This window comes from Amia ocellicauda, chromosome 7, assembly GCF_036373705.1.
Source record: "Amia ocellicauda isolate fAmiCal2 chromosome 7, fAmiCal2.hap1, whole genome shotgun sequence".
In the NCBI taxonomy this organism is placed as follows: domain Eukaryota; kingdom Metazoa; phylum Chordata; class Actinopteri; order Amiiformes; family Amiidae; genus Amia; species Amia ocellicauda.
Window position 1 is genome coordinate 16369757 of NC_089856.1, and position 19385 is coordinate 16389141.

Consider the following 19385-nt stretch of genomic DNA (forward strand, 5'->3'; position numbering starts at 1 on the left):
CAGTCCACTCAAACCCTAATAGAGATCAGGATAAATGAGGAGGAGGTAATAAAGGGACTAGCAGAATTAAAAACAAACAAATCACCTGGGCCAGATGGTACATTTCCAACAGTACTTAAAGAAATGAGGGAAATTATTTATAGGCCGCTAACTCAAATATTCCAAATGACACTTAGAACAGGGTATGTGCCAACTGACTGGAAGACACCAAATGTCATACCAATCCACAAGAAAGGGGACAAAACTGAGACAGGAAATTACAGACCAATCAGTCTCACCTGCATCACTTGTAAAATGTTGGAAAAAATGATTAGACAGAAAATAGAGGAGAATCTTAATGAAAACCATATTCTTGGAGATGATCACGTGAAAGCATGTGATATGATATACTTAGATTTTCAAAAGCTTTTGATAAGGTTCCACACCAAAGACTGATCCTCAAATTGGAAGCTGTAGGCATTCAGGGTAAGTAAATGGATTATGAACTGGTTGATCTATAGGGAATAGAGGGTGTCGATTAGAGGAGTTGCCTCTAACGGGAGTGAGATTGTTCAGTGGAGTTCCACAGGGATCAGTACTAGGGCCTTTGCTTTTTCTAATCTATATTAATGGTCTGGATAGTTAGCAAACTTGTCAAATTTGCAGATGATACTAAAATAGATGGATCAACAGATACAATCTTGGCAGCACAGGCTATTCAAAGGGACTTAGATAATATTCAGTTGTGGGCCGATACCTGGCAGTTGAAATTCAATGTGGACAAGTGCAAGGTAACAAAAATGTCCACTATAATTACATTATGGAAGGAATAGAACTAGATGAAGTAATGCATGAGAAAGACCTAGGACTCAATGTGAACTCCTCAGTTTCTCCAGCCAAACAATAAAACAAACAAAGCAATAAAAAAGGCAAACAGGATGTTAGGGTATATTGTCAAAAGTGTAGAATTTAAAACAAAGGAAGTAATGTTAAGACTGTACAATGCGCTAGTTAGACCTCATCTGGAATACTGTGTACAGTTCTGGCCTCCACACTTCAAGAAGGATATAGCTGCTCTAGAGGCAGTTCAGAGGAGAGCAACCAGACTTATTCCAGGTCTGAAGGGAACTGAACCTTTTCACCCTGGAACAGAGGAGACTACGTGGGGACTTGATCCAAGTCTTCAAAATCATGAAAGGCATCGACCACATCAAACCAGAGGAGTTTTTCCAGATCAGCATGGACACACGCACCCAGGGACACAAATCGAAATTGGGCTTCAAGGCATTCAAAACAGAAAACGGGAGACACTTCTTTACACAGAGAGCTGTCACAATCTGGAACAAACTCCCCAGCGATGTGGTAGATGCTGAAAATTTGGGAACATTTAAAAATATACTGGATAGGATCCTTGGATCACTCAGTTATTAATGGACACCAAACTAGCACGATGGGTCGAATGGCCTCTCATTTGTAAACTTTCTTATGTTCTTATAGACTGCTGTGTTTCAGTGGGAGAGGAGAGGGGGATGGAGAAATGTGGGATGATAGAGATGGGGTGATGGAGAGAAAGGGGGGATGACAGAGGGAGGGAAGGTGTTTCTCCCTCTTTGTTTCTCTCTCTCTCTGTCACAGTGTTAATTGTTTCCACACTGTTTTCCAGGAAAAAAAAAGAGAAAACAGAGGTCAGCCTATCATTCCCACGCTTTCTCTCCCTCTCTGTGACTGCCTGGTCACTGCAGTACATTAACACTGACTGACTGGAGTGCATTAACAGTGATTGCCTGGACACTACAACACATTAACACTGACTGGACACTACAGTACAGTACATTAACACTGACTGACTGGACACTACTGTACATTACATTAACAGTGACTAAGAGAGACAGGTCAGTCAATATACACTAACTGGACACAAACACACTCACCTACACAGATACACGGACATACACGCACATTCCTCTCAGGCACTCACTGGGTCAGCCCTGCAATACAGTACAGTACATTGACACTGACTTACTGGACACAACAGTAAATTGACTGACTGGACACAGTAGTATATTAACTGACTGATTGGACACTGCAGTTCATTAACACTGAGAGAGAGATTTGGGTGTGTAATATCAAATGTCAGAGAGAGGGAGTGGAGACAGCTGTTTTCAAATGCAAACACACAAGCCCACACTGGGTGAGAGAGAGAGAGGGGGGGAACAAGACAGCTCATAGTGAGAGGGAAAGAAACAAACAGACTGACACTGCCGAAAGATGGAGAAATAGACAGAAAGACATGAGCACACACAGGAATACTGAATTGTGCTGTGGGCTCTGATGGAGTGATAGAAGAAGACTGTGAAGAACAAGTGCTGAACTGACAGCTTCTCTGAATGAGGTAGGACATCTCTCTTTCTGTCCCACTACCTCTCTATCCCTCTGTATCTCTGTGTGGAAAGTATGTAACTGTATGTAACTGCTGGTTTATATAGTGAAACTGACTGACTGATACACTGGCTGACTGACATCCTGACTGACTCACTGACACACTGACTGATTGACTGACTGAATGATACACTGACTGACTGACTGGACTGTACACTGTATTTAATATACTGTCTGTTATTACACCGTGTAACATTGTTTTGTTTGTTTGTTTGTTCCTGGGTAGTAAGTGTTATTTCCTAATTGCTTATGCCTCAAAAGTATAGAAAATGGCTGTTATTCCCCACAAACTTTGCTTTTGTGACCAGGACAGTGATTAATTAATTTGTAGTCATTTTTGTATTTCTTTAGTATAAATACATGCTAATTTGGATTCATATGTTGTTGTTTTTCTGACTTTATGTGAACAAAAAGACACAAATTCACCCGTTTTCTCACTGGAAATAGGTACATTTCAAAATATCACTGTCCTGGTCACAAAAGCAAAGTTTGTGGGGAATAACAGCCATTTTCTATACTTTTGAGGCATAAGCAATTAGGAAATAACACTTACTACCCAGGAACAAAAATTGTGTTACATAGTGTTATCAGTCAGACAGTCCTTCTCTGTCCATGTTTCTCCATTAACATTTTTCGGGACTGGCTGACCTTTGAACCCACGCATGACTCACATCGTTGGAATGTACTGCTGCCTGGTCCGCCAACGACCCCTCACCCCCTTGCAACCTCTCGCTTCTCCCTGAATGAGCAACTGTTCTCTCTCTCTCTCTCTCTCTCTCTCTCTCTCTCTCTCTCTCTCTCTCTCTCTCTCTCTCATGTATTGGCAGTAGTTTCAGCAGTTTATAGTTGCAGAAGCAATACAAATCTGTAGTGTATACAGATATTGATTATAATATAGATATTGACACAAATATAGATAACAAATATATTACCTAGCAGTAAGGCAACAGTAGTATTGAAGATGGGGTATATTTATTCTACTGAATCTATCTGGGTTTAGTGATTATAACAGCTGTTCATCATATTGAATTATTATTATTATTATTATTATTATTATTATTATTATTATTATTATTATTATTATTATTATTATTATTATATTTTTCGTTTTTGCTGGCGCACAGTAGTCTGTCGACGTTCCCTCCACCCCGGCAAGTTTAGCGTGCCGTTCCGCGTGCCTTTCGAGGATTGATTTCGCACGCGCCCAGCCACCGCCCGGCTGTCATCTGTCAGTCAAATGAATTACCCCCCCCTACACCCCCCCCCCCCCCCCATATTACTAACACAAATAACATAATTGCTTATATCAGCCCAGTGCATTTTAATGCTTTACAATGCAGCACAGCGGTACTCTCCCTGTAGTTTCTTCTATGTCGCTACAGAACATTAACACTAACTCTCTCTCTCTCTCTCTCAGGATGAGTGAGGCCGATCGTCTGAGTCAGTCCAGTGTGGCGACGATCTCCTCTCTACCAGCTGGAAGCAAGGTGTGTGTGTGTCTGTTGTGTTTCTGTCTGTGTCTCTGTAAATACAGTTACAAGTTACTGTAGTCTCCCTCTCCCAGCAGGCAAAATACATTAGAAACAACGTTGTTTCAACGTCATATTTCAACGTTGAATATACATTGAAAATTGATTGGGTTTGCAAATGGAATCGACGTTGAATCGTTGATTCAACCGTTGAATGGTTGAACCTTTGAAAATTCAACGTCGATTCCATTTGCAAATCCAATCAATTTTCAATGTATATTCAACGTTGAAATATGACGTTGAAACAACGTTGTTTCTAATGTCATCTAATGTATAGTTGCAAATTGGCTGGATTTGTAAATGGAATCAATGTCAATTGTCAACATTCCTTCAACATCAATTTAATCAGCAAATGCAAACAACCACAGAAAGAGAGTGAGTGATGACAGAGTTAATCTGGTGGGAGAAGAAAAGAAAACAACTAAAATACACTTTATTGGTGTTAACTATACAAAAACAATAGAGGAAAAAACAGTGTACAACTTAGAATGAAAACTCCAAACATCGTTTTTTTGGCTGGAATTACTTTATTTTCATATGTTAGAAGAAAGACAGTACCCTGCACATAATGTGTAGAAAATAACACAAAATGTGTCATAGTACTATTAACACATTATTTGTGTAGAATTTCTACACATGTATATTAAACCTGAAAAACAGATTTTAAAAATGCTATCAATCTTTTTAAAACTAGTTCCATGCAAGTTATGGTTAGAGAGCACTTTTATACACACCCACAGTTTTTCCAATATGTTTTATACAGGTCTCCAGTTGAATTAAAGTTTAAGTTAAAAAAAAATATATATATATGCACCGACATTTCAAATCATCAACGGTCACTGATAAAATATTTTAATTGTAGTTACTATTTTGATAATACATTTGATTAATGCACACATAATACAGTTTTGTTATCCTGCACTGAAATATTTTGCTAGTAAAATATTGAGTTACACTAGCCGTTAATTACTTATTTAAATTAACGAAACTCACAAATATTTTTCCTTTAGAGGAATGTGCTTAAATTCTAATTATATACCTTCATCATTTTCTACAGTATATAGCAGTTAAACATTTAAGCAGCAAAGACCCTTTCAATAGCCTACACAAAATATATATACACTCACCTAAAGGATAATTAGGAACACCTGTTCAATTTCTCATTAATGCAATTATCTAACCAACCAATCACATGGCAGTTGCTTCAATGCATTTAGGGGTGTGGTCCTGGTCAAGACAATCTTCTGAACTCCAAACTGAATGTCTGAATGGGAAAGAAAGGTGATTTAAGCAATTTTGAGCGTGGTATGGTTGTTGGTGCCAGACGGGCCGGTCTGAGTATTTCACAATCTGCTCAGTTACTGGGATTTTCACACACAACCATTTCTAGGGTTTACAAAGAATGGTGTGAAAAGGGAAAAACATCCAGTATGCGGCAGTCCTGTGGGCGAAAATGCCTTGTTGATGCTAGAGGTCAGAGGAGAATGGGCCGACTGATTCAAGCTGATAGAAGAGCAACTTTGACTGAAATAACCACTCGTTACAACCGAGGTATGCAGCAAAGCATTTGTGAAGCCACAACACGTACAGCCTTGAGGCGGATGGGCTACAACAGCAGAAGACCCCACCGGGTACCACTCATCTCCACTACAAATAGGAAAAAGAGGCTACAATTTGCACAAGCTCACCAAAATTGGACAGTTGAAGACTGGAAAAATGTTGCCTGGTCTGATGAGTCTCGATTTCTGTTGAGACATTCAGATGGTAGAGTCAGGATTTGGCGTAAACAGAATGAGAACATGGATCCATCATGCCTTGTTACCACTGTGCAGGCTGGTGGTGGTGGTGTAATGGTGTGGGGGATGTTTTCTTGGCACACTTTAGGCCCCTTAGTGCCAATTGGGCATCGTTTAAATGCCACGGCCTACCTGAGCATTGTTTCTGGCCATGTCCATCCCTTTATGACCACCATGTACCCATCCTCTGATGGCTACTTCCAGCAGGATAATGCACCATGTCACAAAGGTCGAATCATTTCAAATTAGTTTCTTGAACATGACAATGAGTTCACTGTACTAAACTGGCCCCCACAGTCACCAGATCTCAACCCAATAGAGCATCTTTGGGATGTGGTGGAACGGGAGCTTCGTGCCCTGGATGTGCATCCCACAAATCTCCATCAACTGCAAGATGCTATCCTATCAATATGGGCCAACATTTCTAAAGAATGCTTTCAGCACCTTGTTGAATCAATGCCACGTAGAATTAAGTCAGTTCTGAAGGCGAAAGGGGGTCAAACACAGTATTAGTATGGTGTTCCTAATAATCCTTTAGGTGAGTGTATACTCTTACTTGAGAAATCCTTACTCCACACAGCCAGCTTCAGTTAAAATGGAGGTTCTTCCCAGGCTGTGTTCAAGTTTAGAGGCTTTCCCGCTTTCATCTAATTGGCTGATTACTTGATACCCCTTTCCGACTCTGATTCATCAGCTAAGCGGTTTGTCAGAGTACCATTATATATATATATATATATATACACACACACATACATATACACATACACATACATATATATGTATGTGTATTTATGTATATATATATATATATATATATATATATATATATATATATATGTATTCTATACATTTGTTTGAGGGGATATTGTGTTTGTTATCTGGGGATCTGTTTGATTGTTTTGACTGTCACCACGTCTATTCAACCCGAAAGCAACGTATATTTCGACGCTGATGAATCGTTGCCAAAACCACGTAGAATAGTACTTGTATTCTTGTTGATCCACGTCGCAACTAGATTTCAACCACGAAACAAGGTTGAAATGACGTCGAGTGCCTGCTGGGTCTCCCTCATAAGTATTACATATTTATACAAATTCAATATTAATAACAAACAACATCAATGCAATCACATAACCCAGTACAGTCCTTTCCACCCTCCCCTCTCTCTCTCTCTCTCTCTCTCTCTCTCTCTCTCTCTCTCTCTGTCACACACACACACAGGTGTCAGTATCTAAGCTGCACAGTTTTGGTAAGAGGGGTCTATCAGTGCGCAGAGATCCCAACTGCCCAGTCATCATCAGGGGCTGGCTCTACAAACAGGTACTGAGTGTGAGTGTGTGAGTCTGAGTGTATGTAAGTGTGAGTGTTTGTGTGTGTGTGTGACTCTGTCTGTCTGTCTCTCACTATTTCTGAAATATACTAATTAATTCTGTCTCTGTTACAAATACAAATTCAAATTTAAATGAGCTTTACTAGCAAGACAGGAGTGTTCTGGTATTGCCAAAGCTTATAAAATGCATTACAGCACAGGGACAATACAACCCCGAGTAATACATTAAAATCATAATAATATATAAATAAGGTTTTGAAAAAGATTGAATTAAACTCTCAATTTAAACATCAGCATCTCCCCATCTTTGTTAAGAAACATAAACATGAACAATGACAAAAAAGTTTAGTCAATAACCCCCCCTCTCTCTCTCTCTCTCTCTCTCTCTCTCTCTCTCTCTCTCTCTCTCTCTCTCTCTCTCTCTCTCTCTCTCTCTCTCTCTCTCTCTCTCTCTCTCTCTCTCTGTCTCTGTCTCTGTAGGATAGCTCTGGGCTGAAGCTCTGGAAGAGACGTTGGTTTGTCCTCTCTGACTACTGTCTCTTCTACTACAGAGGTCTGTCTGTCTGTATGTAAGTTTGTAAGTCTGTCATATGCAAGTACAGAGAGATTAATCTCTCGCTCCCTCTCCCTTTCTGTTTTTCTTTTCCTCTCTCAGACAGTAGAGAGGAGACAGTGCTGGGCAGTATCCCATTGCCTGGTTACAGTGTTTTGATCTGCAGCACCAATGATAGCAGGAACAAGAAGCACGTCTTCAAGGTGAAAGCAATGCACCCCTCGTAAAGTTCATTAAAACAGTTCATTAACAAAAACTGATTAATTGACTTGTACCCAGATCACAAAATAAAACTCCTATCCCTCTGGTATCTTTCTATCTCCAATCCTATCTCTCTACCCCTCTGTCTCTCTCACTCTCTCCCATTTCACCTCTCCTCTCCTCCCTCTTCCTGTCTCCTCCCCTCTCTCTCCCTTTCCCCTTCACCTCTCCCCAACCCTTGCTCTCCCCATTCCCTGCCTCTCTCTCCCACACTTTCCGTGCTTTTCCCTCTCTCCCTTGCCCTCTCCATCTCTCTGTCTCAGGCAGTGCATGCTGGGATGCGATCTTATGTGCTGAGTGCTGACACACAGGAGGATCTGCTGGGCTGGGTCAGGGCCATGAGACAATGCGCCCTGCTGGAGGGAGAAGGAACTGCAGCCTCACTCAACAGGTACTGAAACGCTGACCTCTCTCTCTCTCTCACTCAATTCAATTCAATTGAAAAAGCTTTATTAGCATTACTAATTGACATCAGTGTTGCCAAAGCACTGACAGACTTATCCAGTGCTCAGGAACATGGTGATGGGAACAATAAAAACAGAAATTACACATTTTACATTTTAACTTCTATTTACAGTCAGTTTACATAGAATTGTATATACAAAGTGTACATAGTGTCAGGGCCCTGCAGTACTGTTTGCCTCTGTGTGGGTCAGGCAGTGATGTATTGCACCGCTCTCTACTATCTGTGTGTCCTCCCCCATTAGGGTGGCCAGTCTGGTGACCCTGCTTGGTGAGCTGAGATCAGGGGTCAGGCCTATGAGTCAGTGGGAGTAGGTGTCCTTGATGGCATTGTATTTGGTGCAATGCAGCAGGAGGTGGGCCTTGTCCTCCACTACCCCCTGCTCACACAGCCCACACACTCTCTCCTCTCTGGGATTCCACTTCTGCCAGTGCCGGCCTATCTCTTTCTCCAGGCTGTGGCAGCTCAGTTTGTACTGGCTCAGGAACTGTCTCTGTTTGGGGTCCTTTACTGGTCTGGTTGTAGTCCCTCTGCAGGCTGTGGTGGCACTCTAGCTTGTGTTGCAGAAGAGTGTCTTTGAGCCATTTCCTGATGTATTCAGGTAATCCATTTCCCAGGTGACATGGTTGATGTCGGAGCCTCTCTCTTTCTCTCAGGCGTTGCTCCAGCTTTCAGGATTTTACTCAGCTAGGGGGCAGCGCTGATTCTCTGAACCTGCCCAAATGCACCCCCTTGTGGAATGGTTCGACCCTGTTGCCCATTCCCAGTAGTGCAGCATGGACCGAACCATCTCAGCCAACACAGGTCCAGGGGGGGATGCCAGAACTGGAACAGCCTGAGAAACCACCAAACAGGAGCAAGCGACCAGAGAGAGAGAGGAAGAAGTAAGGAAATGACACTGTACTGTCTTTTTGTCTCACTCTCAGTCAGTGTTACTGTAGTGTCTAGTATGTCAGTGCTAATGTACTGTAGTGTCCAGTCAGAGAGATGTCCCATCTCACTTTCTCTCTCGCTCTCTCGCCCGCTCCCTCTCTCTCTTTTTCTCAGTAGGCGCTCCTCTCCTGTGAAGACCACACCTGATGCTCCCCCTGCATCCCCCAAATTCCTCAGTGCTCCTGAGGAGAGGGGTCGCAGCTACAGCCAAGACACAGATGAGCCCCTCCTGATAGAGGAGACCCCTTCCCTCCCCCCCCGCTCCTTGGTGTCACGACCCCTGACTCCAAGAGGTCAACTGGGTTCGCGACCTCACACGCCAGTGGGTCGGGTGGACGTGCGACCCCAGGGTGACTCTACCACAACCCCCACACGACCACTGACCCCCCTGAGCATGGGATTGGCCCCTCCCTCTCCCCAGCACCTGTCAGGGTCATCCAGGGGTCATCCAGAGGTCAGCCCGGCTTCCCTGACCCCCAGCATGGACCGAAGACACCCCCCCCATCGAGTGAGTAGACAATCGGATCGCAGAGTAAATATTTTTGTCATTAGTCTGCGTGAGACTACATGTGGAGTACTACAAGATCTTTATAATTGTTATTAATACATTTTTGGTCTTGAAGGGTCAGTTACCCTAACACTAACTGGGGCTGATCCCGGGGTCAGTATCGATCTCCACACTACACCCGTGCGCTGTTGATTACCATTGCACTGGGCTGTTGAGAGGAGTTTGCCGCTCCGCACTGACCCTTTTCTCCATGGCAACACACCTGGAGACCCAGCTGCTTGCTTCTAGGGTACTGAACCACTGAGCGATGTGGTCTGATGCTGGAATTAAGGCACTTATTAAAACATCGACAGATGTCACTGCTGCTTTCTTCTTCAGCCTGTTATCTGCAGCCACAGACTCCTTTGTTTATGTTTGTGAACAGAAGTGCATGTTGGGATACTGCACCATGAAGCACTGTGCTGTGAGGAACTGTCACTAAATGCCATGTGACTGCAATAATCCCGAATGAATTTGCAGTCATTCTTCTGTGTGGCGCTATGAGCTGGACTCATTAGATCGTAGTCCAGTATGCTTCTCTGGATATGCTATGTGCTGTTGACAGGGCCTGAGGATTTTAGTGCCCTACTGAGTGGATCTGAGTTGAAAGTCTGAAAATGTTCTGGCAGCTTAATATTGCTGAATACACATGTACTCATAACAATAAGAGTATTACAAAACGATCGACACATACAGCATATGAAATGTGTAGCGCTTCCTATGATAGCACACACAACAGGTGTGACAAACCCCACTGCCAATGTGTTCACTGATGGCTGTGTCTCCGTGTCCATGGAAACAGACTGACTGGATTTCACGCCATGTGGGATCAAATTAAGTCAAAACAGCTTAATTAGTTTTTTCATGGCATCGTATATGGATATGGTATCCTATGATATCCACTAATAATAACTAGAATTAAAAGTATCCAAAGATATTTGTCTAGCAATGTGTTATTTCTATGGTGGTATGCAGGTTCATATCATAAATTGTAATCGCAGCAGCAGAAGTGTAGTTCAGGTCAGGAGTGGTGTGCATCCGGAATATTATGTTAATGTAAGTAGGTTACTTACTTACAACTTACTTCACCCTTAGAAGAAGATATTTTTCATTGTGAAACAGCAGTTAATAAATTACATCTTGTTTAGAGAAGTACTCTTCCCCCTGAGTCAATACTTGTTGTTGGACAGTTTCTCACATCTACGTGATGGAACTCTCTCAGTTGTCAGTGACTTGTCTGACCAATGCCCTTCTTATCCGGCTGCTCAGTTTGGGAGGACGACCCTACTCTAAGCAGATTCTGGGTTGTACCATATACCACACTCTCTCTGTCTGTCCTGTACCACACTCTGTCACTGTCATTATTAGTAATAGTTGTATTGTTATTATTACTCTCACTGTTTTCTTCCCCCCCATTGTCTTGACTGACTGTCTCGCTCAGCCCATCCCCACTTTCCCTGCATCTCACCACCTTTCCACCCCACAACACTCTGCTGGAAAGGTAAAAGAGAGAGAGAGAGAGAGAGAGAGAGAGAGAGAGAGAGAGAGAGATTATTATGCACCATGTGATATTTGTATGGTGTGTTACTGTAAAATGCTAGGACTTCCGTTTTTCTAGGACACCCGTTGTGTGGTGAGGCAGCGGAGCATGGCAGTGGTGTGAAGTTCTTTTTATGACAGAAAGGCAGCTGTTTTCCACAAAACAAGTCAAACCAAATATTGTACTGAAATAATCATTGGGTTTCAGATTGACATGTTAGAGATGTTATGAGAGCTGTCAAAATGTTACCGTTGGACCTGGAAGATAATCCAAAAAATCACCGGTGCAGGTCATGGTGCACGGAAATGGCTACATCACAAAATACACATGGGCATCTTTCCTGGCATCACTGGGGGGTACAGCAGCTCTGTGCTAAGTGCAAAAGGACCCAGGAGAAGGTGCAGCTAGGCTGAGCAGTGCGGGGCCCCAGCCCAGAGGAGATGAGTCAGCAGTGACCTGCCAGCCCCCGGACTGTCCAGTGTGCTAGAATAGTTACAGTCCACACATCCTGACTTTGAGGTTTACAGGGCGAAACTTTACATTAACTCCTGTTTCTGTCATAATTACAGTGACTCACTGGACACTCTGCTGATGGGCACATACTGGACATCTTACAGAACTTCAGTACAGTTTATCAGTTTATCTTTCAGTCTATCTGTCTATCGGTGTGAGTTTGTAAGTTAGTGTTAGTAATAATATACAAAATAAAAATAAAATAATAATAGGATATAGTGCATGTGTCTGAAAATAATAAATTAACAGGAAAGAAAGCTGCCTATAATTATTATTATTATTATTATTATTGTCAGGGGCATAGGTTTTATTTCAGAATTGGGGGGCATGTCCCCTACGCCTATGGAGCTGGGCATACAATTTAGCATTCTCTCAACATTGGGGGGTAGGGAGACAGGAGTCACCCCCGTCCCCTACTATACCTACGTCAATGATTATTTTTGTTGTTGTTGTTGTTGTTGTTGTTAAAAAGCAATAGAATTAGCTACTAATGAAGACACTCAAGTTATTGATCAGTCTGTTGGAATTTGATTGGTTTGTATTATTTGATTTTGTCTCATCTATTTCTCGCCTCCCTCCCTCCCTTTCTCTCACACTCACACCATCCTCCTCACATACTTGTTCACTGCCTGGGTTTGACCTCGCTTCATGCTTCCTCCCCCTCTCTCTGCCTCTCTCCCACCTCTCTCACTCTCTCCATCTCCCTCACTCTCTTCTTCTTTCTCAGGTGTGGTATCAGGGGGGGGTCTCCGGGCTCCTGCCTCCCTTGCCCCCCTCACGCTCGGCCCCCACATCCCGTGGCAATCTGCCTGTCTGTCTGCCTGCTGCACTGGTACTGTCTGTCTTTCTCTATATCTGTGTCTATCTTTGTCTCTGTCTGTGTGTGTGTCTGTGTGCATGTGTCTCTGTGTATATCTGTCTCTCTCTCTGGTTCTGTGTGTCTGTTTCTTTGTGCTGCACTGCTGAGAATGTGAGTTGAAAGAGAGAGTGAAGACCTCGGTCACACAGCCATCCAATTAAATAAGCAATTAGCCTAATCAATTAAGAAGAACAGGCCAATTAAGAGATTGATTAAGCTCCCTAACTGTTGGAGTGTTGTGTCAGTCAGTCTGAGTCTCTTCACTGTGTCTCTTTTCTCTGGGGTGCCAGATATCAATAACAGTAATGGGCAGTGCCTGCAATATATATATATATATATATATATATATATACACTCACCTAAAGGATTATTAGGAACACCTGTTCAATTTCTCATTAATGCAATTATCTAACCAACCAATCACATGGCAGTTGCTTCAATGCATTTAGGGGTGTGGTCCTGGTCAAGACAATCTCCTGAACTCCAAACTGAATGTCTGAATGGGAAAGAAAGGTGATTTAAGCAATTTTGAGCGTGGCATGGTTGTTGGTGCCAGACGGGCCGGTCTGAGTATTTCACAATCTGCTCAGTTACTGGGATTTTCACGCACAACCATTTCTAGGGTTTACAAAGAATGGTGTGAAAATGGAAAAACATCCAGTATGCGGCAGTCCTGTGGGCGAAAATGCCTTGTTGATGCTAGAGGTCAGAGGAGAATGGGCCGACTGATTCAAGCTGATAGAAGAGCAACTTTGACTGAAATAACCACTCGTTACAACCGAGGTATGCAGCAAAGCATTTGTGAAGCCACAACACGTACAGCCTTGAGGCGGATGGGCTACAACAGCAGAAGACCCCACCGGGTACCACTCATCTCCACTACAAATAGGAAAAAGAGGCTACAATTTGCACAAGCTCACCAAAATTGGACAGTTGAAGACTGGAAAAATGTTGCCTGGTCTGATGAGTCTCGATTTCTGTTGAGACATTCAGATGGTAGAGTCAGGATTTAACGTAAACAGAATGAGAACATGGATCCATCATGCCTTGTTACCACTGTGCAGGCTGGTGGTGGTGGTGTAATGGTGTGGGGGATGTTTTCTTGGCACACTTTAGGCCCCTTAGTGCCAATTGGGCATCGTTTAAATGCCACGGCCTACCTGAGCATTGTTTCTGACCATGTCCATCCCTTTATGACCACCATGTACCCATCCTCTGATGGCTACTTCCAGCAGGATAATGCACCATGTCACAAAGGTCGAATCATTTCAAATTGGTTTCTTGAACATGACAATGAGTTCACTGTACTAAACTGGCCCCCACAGTCACCAGATCTCAACCCAATAGAGCATCTTTGGGATGTGGTGGAACGGGAGCTTCGTGCCCTGGATGTGCATCCCACAAATCTCCATCAACTGCAAGATGCTATCCTATCAATATGGGCCAACATTTCTAAAGAATGCTTTCAGCACCTTGTTGAATCAATGCCACGTAGAATTAAGGCAGTTCTGAAGGCGAAAGGGGGTCAAACACAGTATTAGTATGGTGTTCCTAATAATCCTTTAGGTGAGTGTATATATATGTGTATATATGTATATATATACATACAGTGAGGGGAAAAAAGTATTTGATCCCCTGCTGATTTTGTACATTTGCCCACTGACAAAGAAATGATCAGTCTATAATTTTAATGGTAGGTGTATTTTAACAGTGAGAGACAGAATAACAACAACAAAATCCAGAAAAATGCATTTAAAAAAAATTATAAATTGATTTGCATGTTAATGAGGGAAATAAGTTTGATCCCCTATCAATCAGCAAGATTTCTGGCTCCCAGGTGTCTTTTATACAGGTAACGAGCTGAGATTAGGAGCACTCTCTTAAAGGGAGTGCTCCTAATCTCAGCTCATTACCTGTATAAAAGACACCTGTCCACAGAAGCAAGCAATCAATCAGATTCCAAACTCTCCGCCATGGCCAAGACCAAAGAGCTGTCCAAGGATGTCAGGGACAAGACTGTAGACCTACACAAGGCTGGAATGGGCTACAAGACCATCGCCAAGCAGCTTGGTGAGAAGGTGACAACAGTTGGTGTGATTATTCGACTTGGAGAGGATCTGTAAAGAGGAGTGGGACAAAATCCCTCCTGAGATGTGTGCAAACCTGGTGGCCAACTACAAGAAACGTCTGACCTCTGTGATTGCCAACAAGGGTTTTGGCACCAAGTACTAAGTCGAAGGGGTCAAATAATTATTTCACTCATTAACATGCAAATCAATTTATAACTTTTTTTAAATGTGTTTTTCTGGATTTGTTTGTTGTTATTCTGTCTCTCACTGTTAAAATACACCTACTATTAAAATTATAGACTGATCATTTCTTTGTCAGTGGGCAAACATACAAAATCAGCAGGGGATCAAATACTTTTTTCCCTCACTGTACATGTGTGATGAGGTGGATTGTATTATGCAATATATATCATGTGACATGCTTGCATGCCATTGGCTGTAATAAGCAAGGCAGATGCTGTAATTAATTTAAGTTGCTGCCAGTAAAAACACACAAACACACACACACACACACACAATCACATATATTAAGACTTACACACACAGACACTCACACATATACAGACACCCAGAGACACACTGACACGCAGAAACAGACACACACAAACTCACTGTCATGCACAATGGGAACTGGAGGCATAGAATGAGGGATGATATTGATTGACAGGGAGACTGTCCAACTAGCAGTCATACTGCCACCTGTGTCTCTTGCTCTCTGTATTCTGACCAATTAGTTCTCTCCTCAGCAGCCTGTGACCTCTGACGTCTACCAGGAAAGAGAGACACAGCCAATTAGAGTGCCCGAGGGTAATGTTGATGTAAGACAATGACCTGTGAATGAAACTATTATTATTAATTTCATAATCATCATCTTCATCATTATAATTATGAACTAAAATAAGTATTATTCTGATTATTATTATTAGTAATAGAAGTAGTAGCAGTAGTAATATTACTGAGAGTAAACTGCAGTTCCCCAGTCTGTCTGAACAGTGTGGAAGCAGTTTCCTTATCTTAATTACTCAATTCAATTTCAATTTCAATTTCAATTTTAAGGAGCTTTATTGGCATGACAAATAAATTTGTGTTGCCAAAGCAATTGGACATTACATACATGTATGGAAAATAAATAAAATAATAAATCACAATTCTTTATAAAATGTATTTTATAAAGTACAGAAAAAATAAAGGAAAATTACAATATAAATTATATTTGATATATAGAAAGAAAGAAAGAATAGAGATAGTAGTCTTAATATACAACATAATTACTCTCTCTCTGTCTCTCTCTGCCTGTCCCTCTGTTTCTCTCTCCTTCTGCTTTCTCTCTCTCTCTCAGTCTGTGTTGACTAGGCTGTGTGGCTGTGACCGTGTACTGCAGACTCTCTCCATTGAAATGGCACAGCTGCAGGCAGACAAGGTGGGTGAGAGTCACTCCCAGGATACCGGTGCAACCCATCCAGTTCTAGGTTGACAGCCAGGCAAGGGATTCTGGAAAATGTGGTTTTGCAGAGCCTCTCTTATGGTACTATACTGCTGAACTGCTGGGGCCAGTTGTACTAAACAATTGTGGCTCTGGGCTCTATACTCAATCTTGAGCTGCACTGTACTAAACAGATCAGCACTCAGCTGGGCTCAAAATCTCACTTGAATTGTAATCTTGTCCCTGAGCCTGATGTGGAGCTGATCCTGATTTTGAAAAACAGGAAGGAAGTGGACATGCTTCGTTATACCAGAACTACACACAGAATTTAAATCAGAGGTTTCTTCTGTTCCTTCAGCAGACTGTCAGTGACATTACTGACAGTGGTAACTCCACAGCAGATCGTGTAATTTGTATTTGTTAATTGTTTATTTAATTAATCCCTGTATCTTCTAAGTAATTAATGTTTAAGCACCTGAAACAGCAGGTAACCATAAGGACCTACCGCACTGGGTGGGGGGTGATGTGGTGATGTGTGCATGTGTGCATTTACATACACATGCTATACCTGTATTTACTGGAGCTGTATCATATAAGAAGGTACCTCTCTTGTAGCTGATATGTGGTGTACAGAACCTAATAAGTAACACAGGACAATACAGGTGTGTAAAAGGTCAATTATTCTTGATAGGCATGGTAATGTAAATGTACAATCAAAGTTAATGTGAGCATAATACTGTTTGTATCTCTTTGTATAATAAGATTAAATAATAAATCAGCATAAATCTGTGAGAAAGAGTACTATTGACAGCTGCCACAGTTTCCTCCCACACTGTTTCCCTGCTGTAACACTGGGGCACTGTTTTCCCCTCTTCCTGTCCTGATGCAACAGCACTGCCACCTCCTACTCTCTGGAGCCCCACCCTAAACAGCTTCTCTCCGTTCTGCCCTGAGGAAACGCTGCCACTCCCTCAGTCACAGCACTGAGCTATACTCGGGTACTGAACGTGAGGCCAGACTGCTGTATACAGTGTTGCTGGACCCGGCTTCAGTCAAGGTCCAGCAGAATTCAAATTCTAATCTTGACAGTACAACCAGCCCTATCATTCCGTGATATTGTACTGTATCAGTGTGTCTATATTAATCCTTCTCTCTCTCTCTCTCTCTCATTCTTTCCTTCTTTCAGGACAGTCTGCAATGTGCTCTGGAGATGACCCGGCTGCAGCTGGAGGAGTGGCGAGGGGGTCAGGAGGGGATCAGGGGTCAAGAAGATGTCAGGGGTCAGGAAGGGGTCATTTCCCAGCAAGTCCTTCTGCAGGAAGAGCTGGTCCAGACCCGCGCCCGGATTTGCAATGTCTCCATGGTAATGACCCTGTTACACCTCCCTGAACCCCAACTCTCAGCAACTTCCAAGTATTCAAGATTCAGTTCAGTCAGTAGAATCACAACCCTCCCTCTACCCTTCTCTCTCTCAGGAGATGGACAGAGTGTGGGGGCAATATGAGTGCATGGAGAGTGAGCTGTCAGTGCTGCGTTCACAGCTGGAGCACATCTGCCGATTCGGGAGACGACAGGTACTGACACACTGACGCACTGAGACACTGACGCACTGACACACTGATGCACTGACTCCTTCTTTCCCTCCTCCTCTCTCCCTCTCTCTTGCTCTCAGGATCAGTCTCAGTCTCACAGGGAGCTCTGGATGATTGAGGACATCCTGTGCGGCTTAAGTGCCAACAAGAACCACTTCAGGGTCTCCATGGGGACACCCAGGCAGTCAGGTCCCTGTGAAAGTCTAATAGTAGATGGGTGGGAGATGTACATAAGAACATAAGAAAGTTTACAAACAAGAGGAGGCCATTCGATATATCGTACTCGTTTGGTGTCCATTAATAACTGAGTGATCCAAGGATCCTATCCAGTCTGACTTTAAATGTTCCCAATTTTCAGCTTCTACCACATCGCTGGGGAGTTTGTTTCAGATTGTGACAGTTCTCTGTGTAAAGAAGTGTCTCCTGTTTTCCATTTTGAATGCCTTGAAGCCCAGTTTCCATATGTGGGAATTTCCCTTCCCCTTCTATGGGTGTATTTCACTGTAGTGTCCAGTCAGTCAGTCAGTCAGTCAGTCAGTCAGTCAGTCAGTCAGTCAGTCTTAACCTCCCACCTCCTTTTCTGTTGCTATAGCGACCCCGATGCCACCTTCACCAGTCCTCCAGAGACCAATCCTACACCCAGGGGGTCCTATCCCAGCAGGCTTTGCTCCTCTACGGACAGACTGCACAGTGGGTGAAATATCTATTGTTCAAGCATGCATCAGTATTATTATTATTATTATTATTATTATTATTATTATTATGACAGTGAGCTGCAGTTCCCCTGTCTGCCTGTACAGAGTGAGGGAGCGCTGTCTCTCACTGTCACTGGATTACTACAGTACTGCCTATTGCACTGTACAGTATGTGTGTTAATATAGTAGCCAGCGCTGTAGTATTGCTTCTGTTCTGCTGTTTTTCTGTGCTGCCTTCCTTCCACTCCGTCTCTCTCTCCAGCCAGCCCTGCGCCTCTCTCTCTTTGTGTGCCCTGCTGCACCACTTCCATCCTTCTGCCTCTCGCTCTTTACTGTATTTAACTTCTGTTGTTGTCAGATCTGCTATTTCCTAGCAAAAGAACAGAGAGAGAGAGAGAGAGAGAGGGGGGGGGGATAGAGAGAAGGGGAGATAGAGAGGGAGAGTGAGGCAGAGAGGGAGAGAGTAAATGAGAATGGAGGAGAGAGGGAGGGAGGGGTGGGTTGGAGGAAGAAAGAAATAGAGAATGAGACAGAGAAGCAAATAGAGGGGTTGGACGGATGGAGGGAGAGAGGGAGTGGGGAGATAGATTTGGAGTCTGTTTTAACTTATTAGCCGATTAATTAATTAGCTTATTAAGTATAATAAATTCCTTGGCTTAATCGCTGGTGGGAGTGGATCAGAGGGCGGAGTCAGACTCGCCCCCTCCCCGCCCCCCTCTGCCCCAGGAACACCAATGGGCCCATCAGAGAGGAGAGGTGGGACCAGGCTGGCTGGACAGCGAATCAGAGGGTGAGGTAAGTCTGAGATAGCCAATAAGAATCCAGGAGGGTGTCAAATTCAATAGATGACAGTATTATTATTAT

The 19385-nt window shown here is 43.0% G+C and overlaps 1 protein-coding gene across 5 annotated transcripts in view; it reads left to right on the top strand.

Moving 5' to 3' along the window:
* Positions 1-1745: 1745 nt before the first annotated feature.
* plekha4 (pleckstrin homology domain containing A4) overlaps positions 1746-19385 on the top strand; it is a 32772-nt gene continuing 15132 nt past the window's right edge. The window contains exons 1-15 of one of the 5 annotated variants that reach the window (XM_066708754.1): positions 1746-2371; positions 3836-3905; positions 6965-7063; positions 7554-7626; positions 7729-7829; positions 8151-8278; positions 9007-9234; positions 9398-9791; positions 12611-12715; positions 15558-15629; positions 16151-16231; positions 17421-17597; positions 17710-17808; positions 17907-18015; positions 18419-18516. In XM_066708754.1, the coding sequence (XP_066564851.1) occupies positions 2367-2371; positions 3836-3905; positions 6965-7063; positions 7554-7626; positions 7729-7829; positions 8151-8278; positions 9007-9234; positions 9398-9791; positions 12611-12715; positions 15558-15629; positions 16151-16231; positions 17421-17597; positions 17710-17808; positions 17907-18015; positions 18419-18516 (1839 nt within the window). In that variant the 5' untranslated portion in view covers positions 1746-2366. The remainder of the gene's footprint in view (positions 2372-3835; positions 3906-6964; positions 7064-7553; positions 7627-7728; positions 7830-8150; positions 8279-9006; positions 9235-9397; positions 9792-12610; positions 12716-15557; positions 15630-16150; positions 16232-17420; positions 17598-17709; positions 17809-17906; positions 18016-18418; positions 18517-19385) is intronic. The other 4 variants (XM_066708750.1, XM_066708751.1, XM_066708752.1 and 1 more) reach the window with 4 other exon arrangements.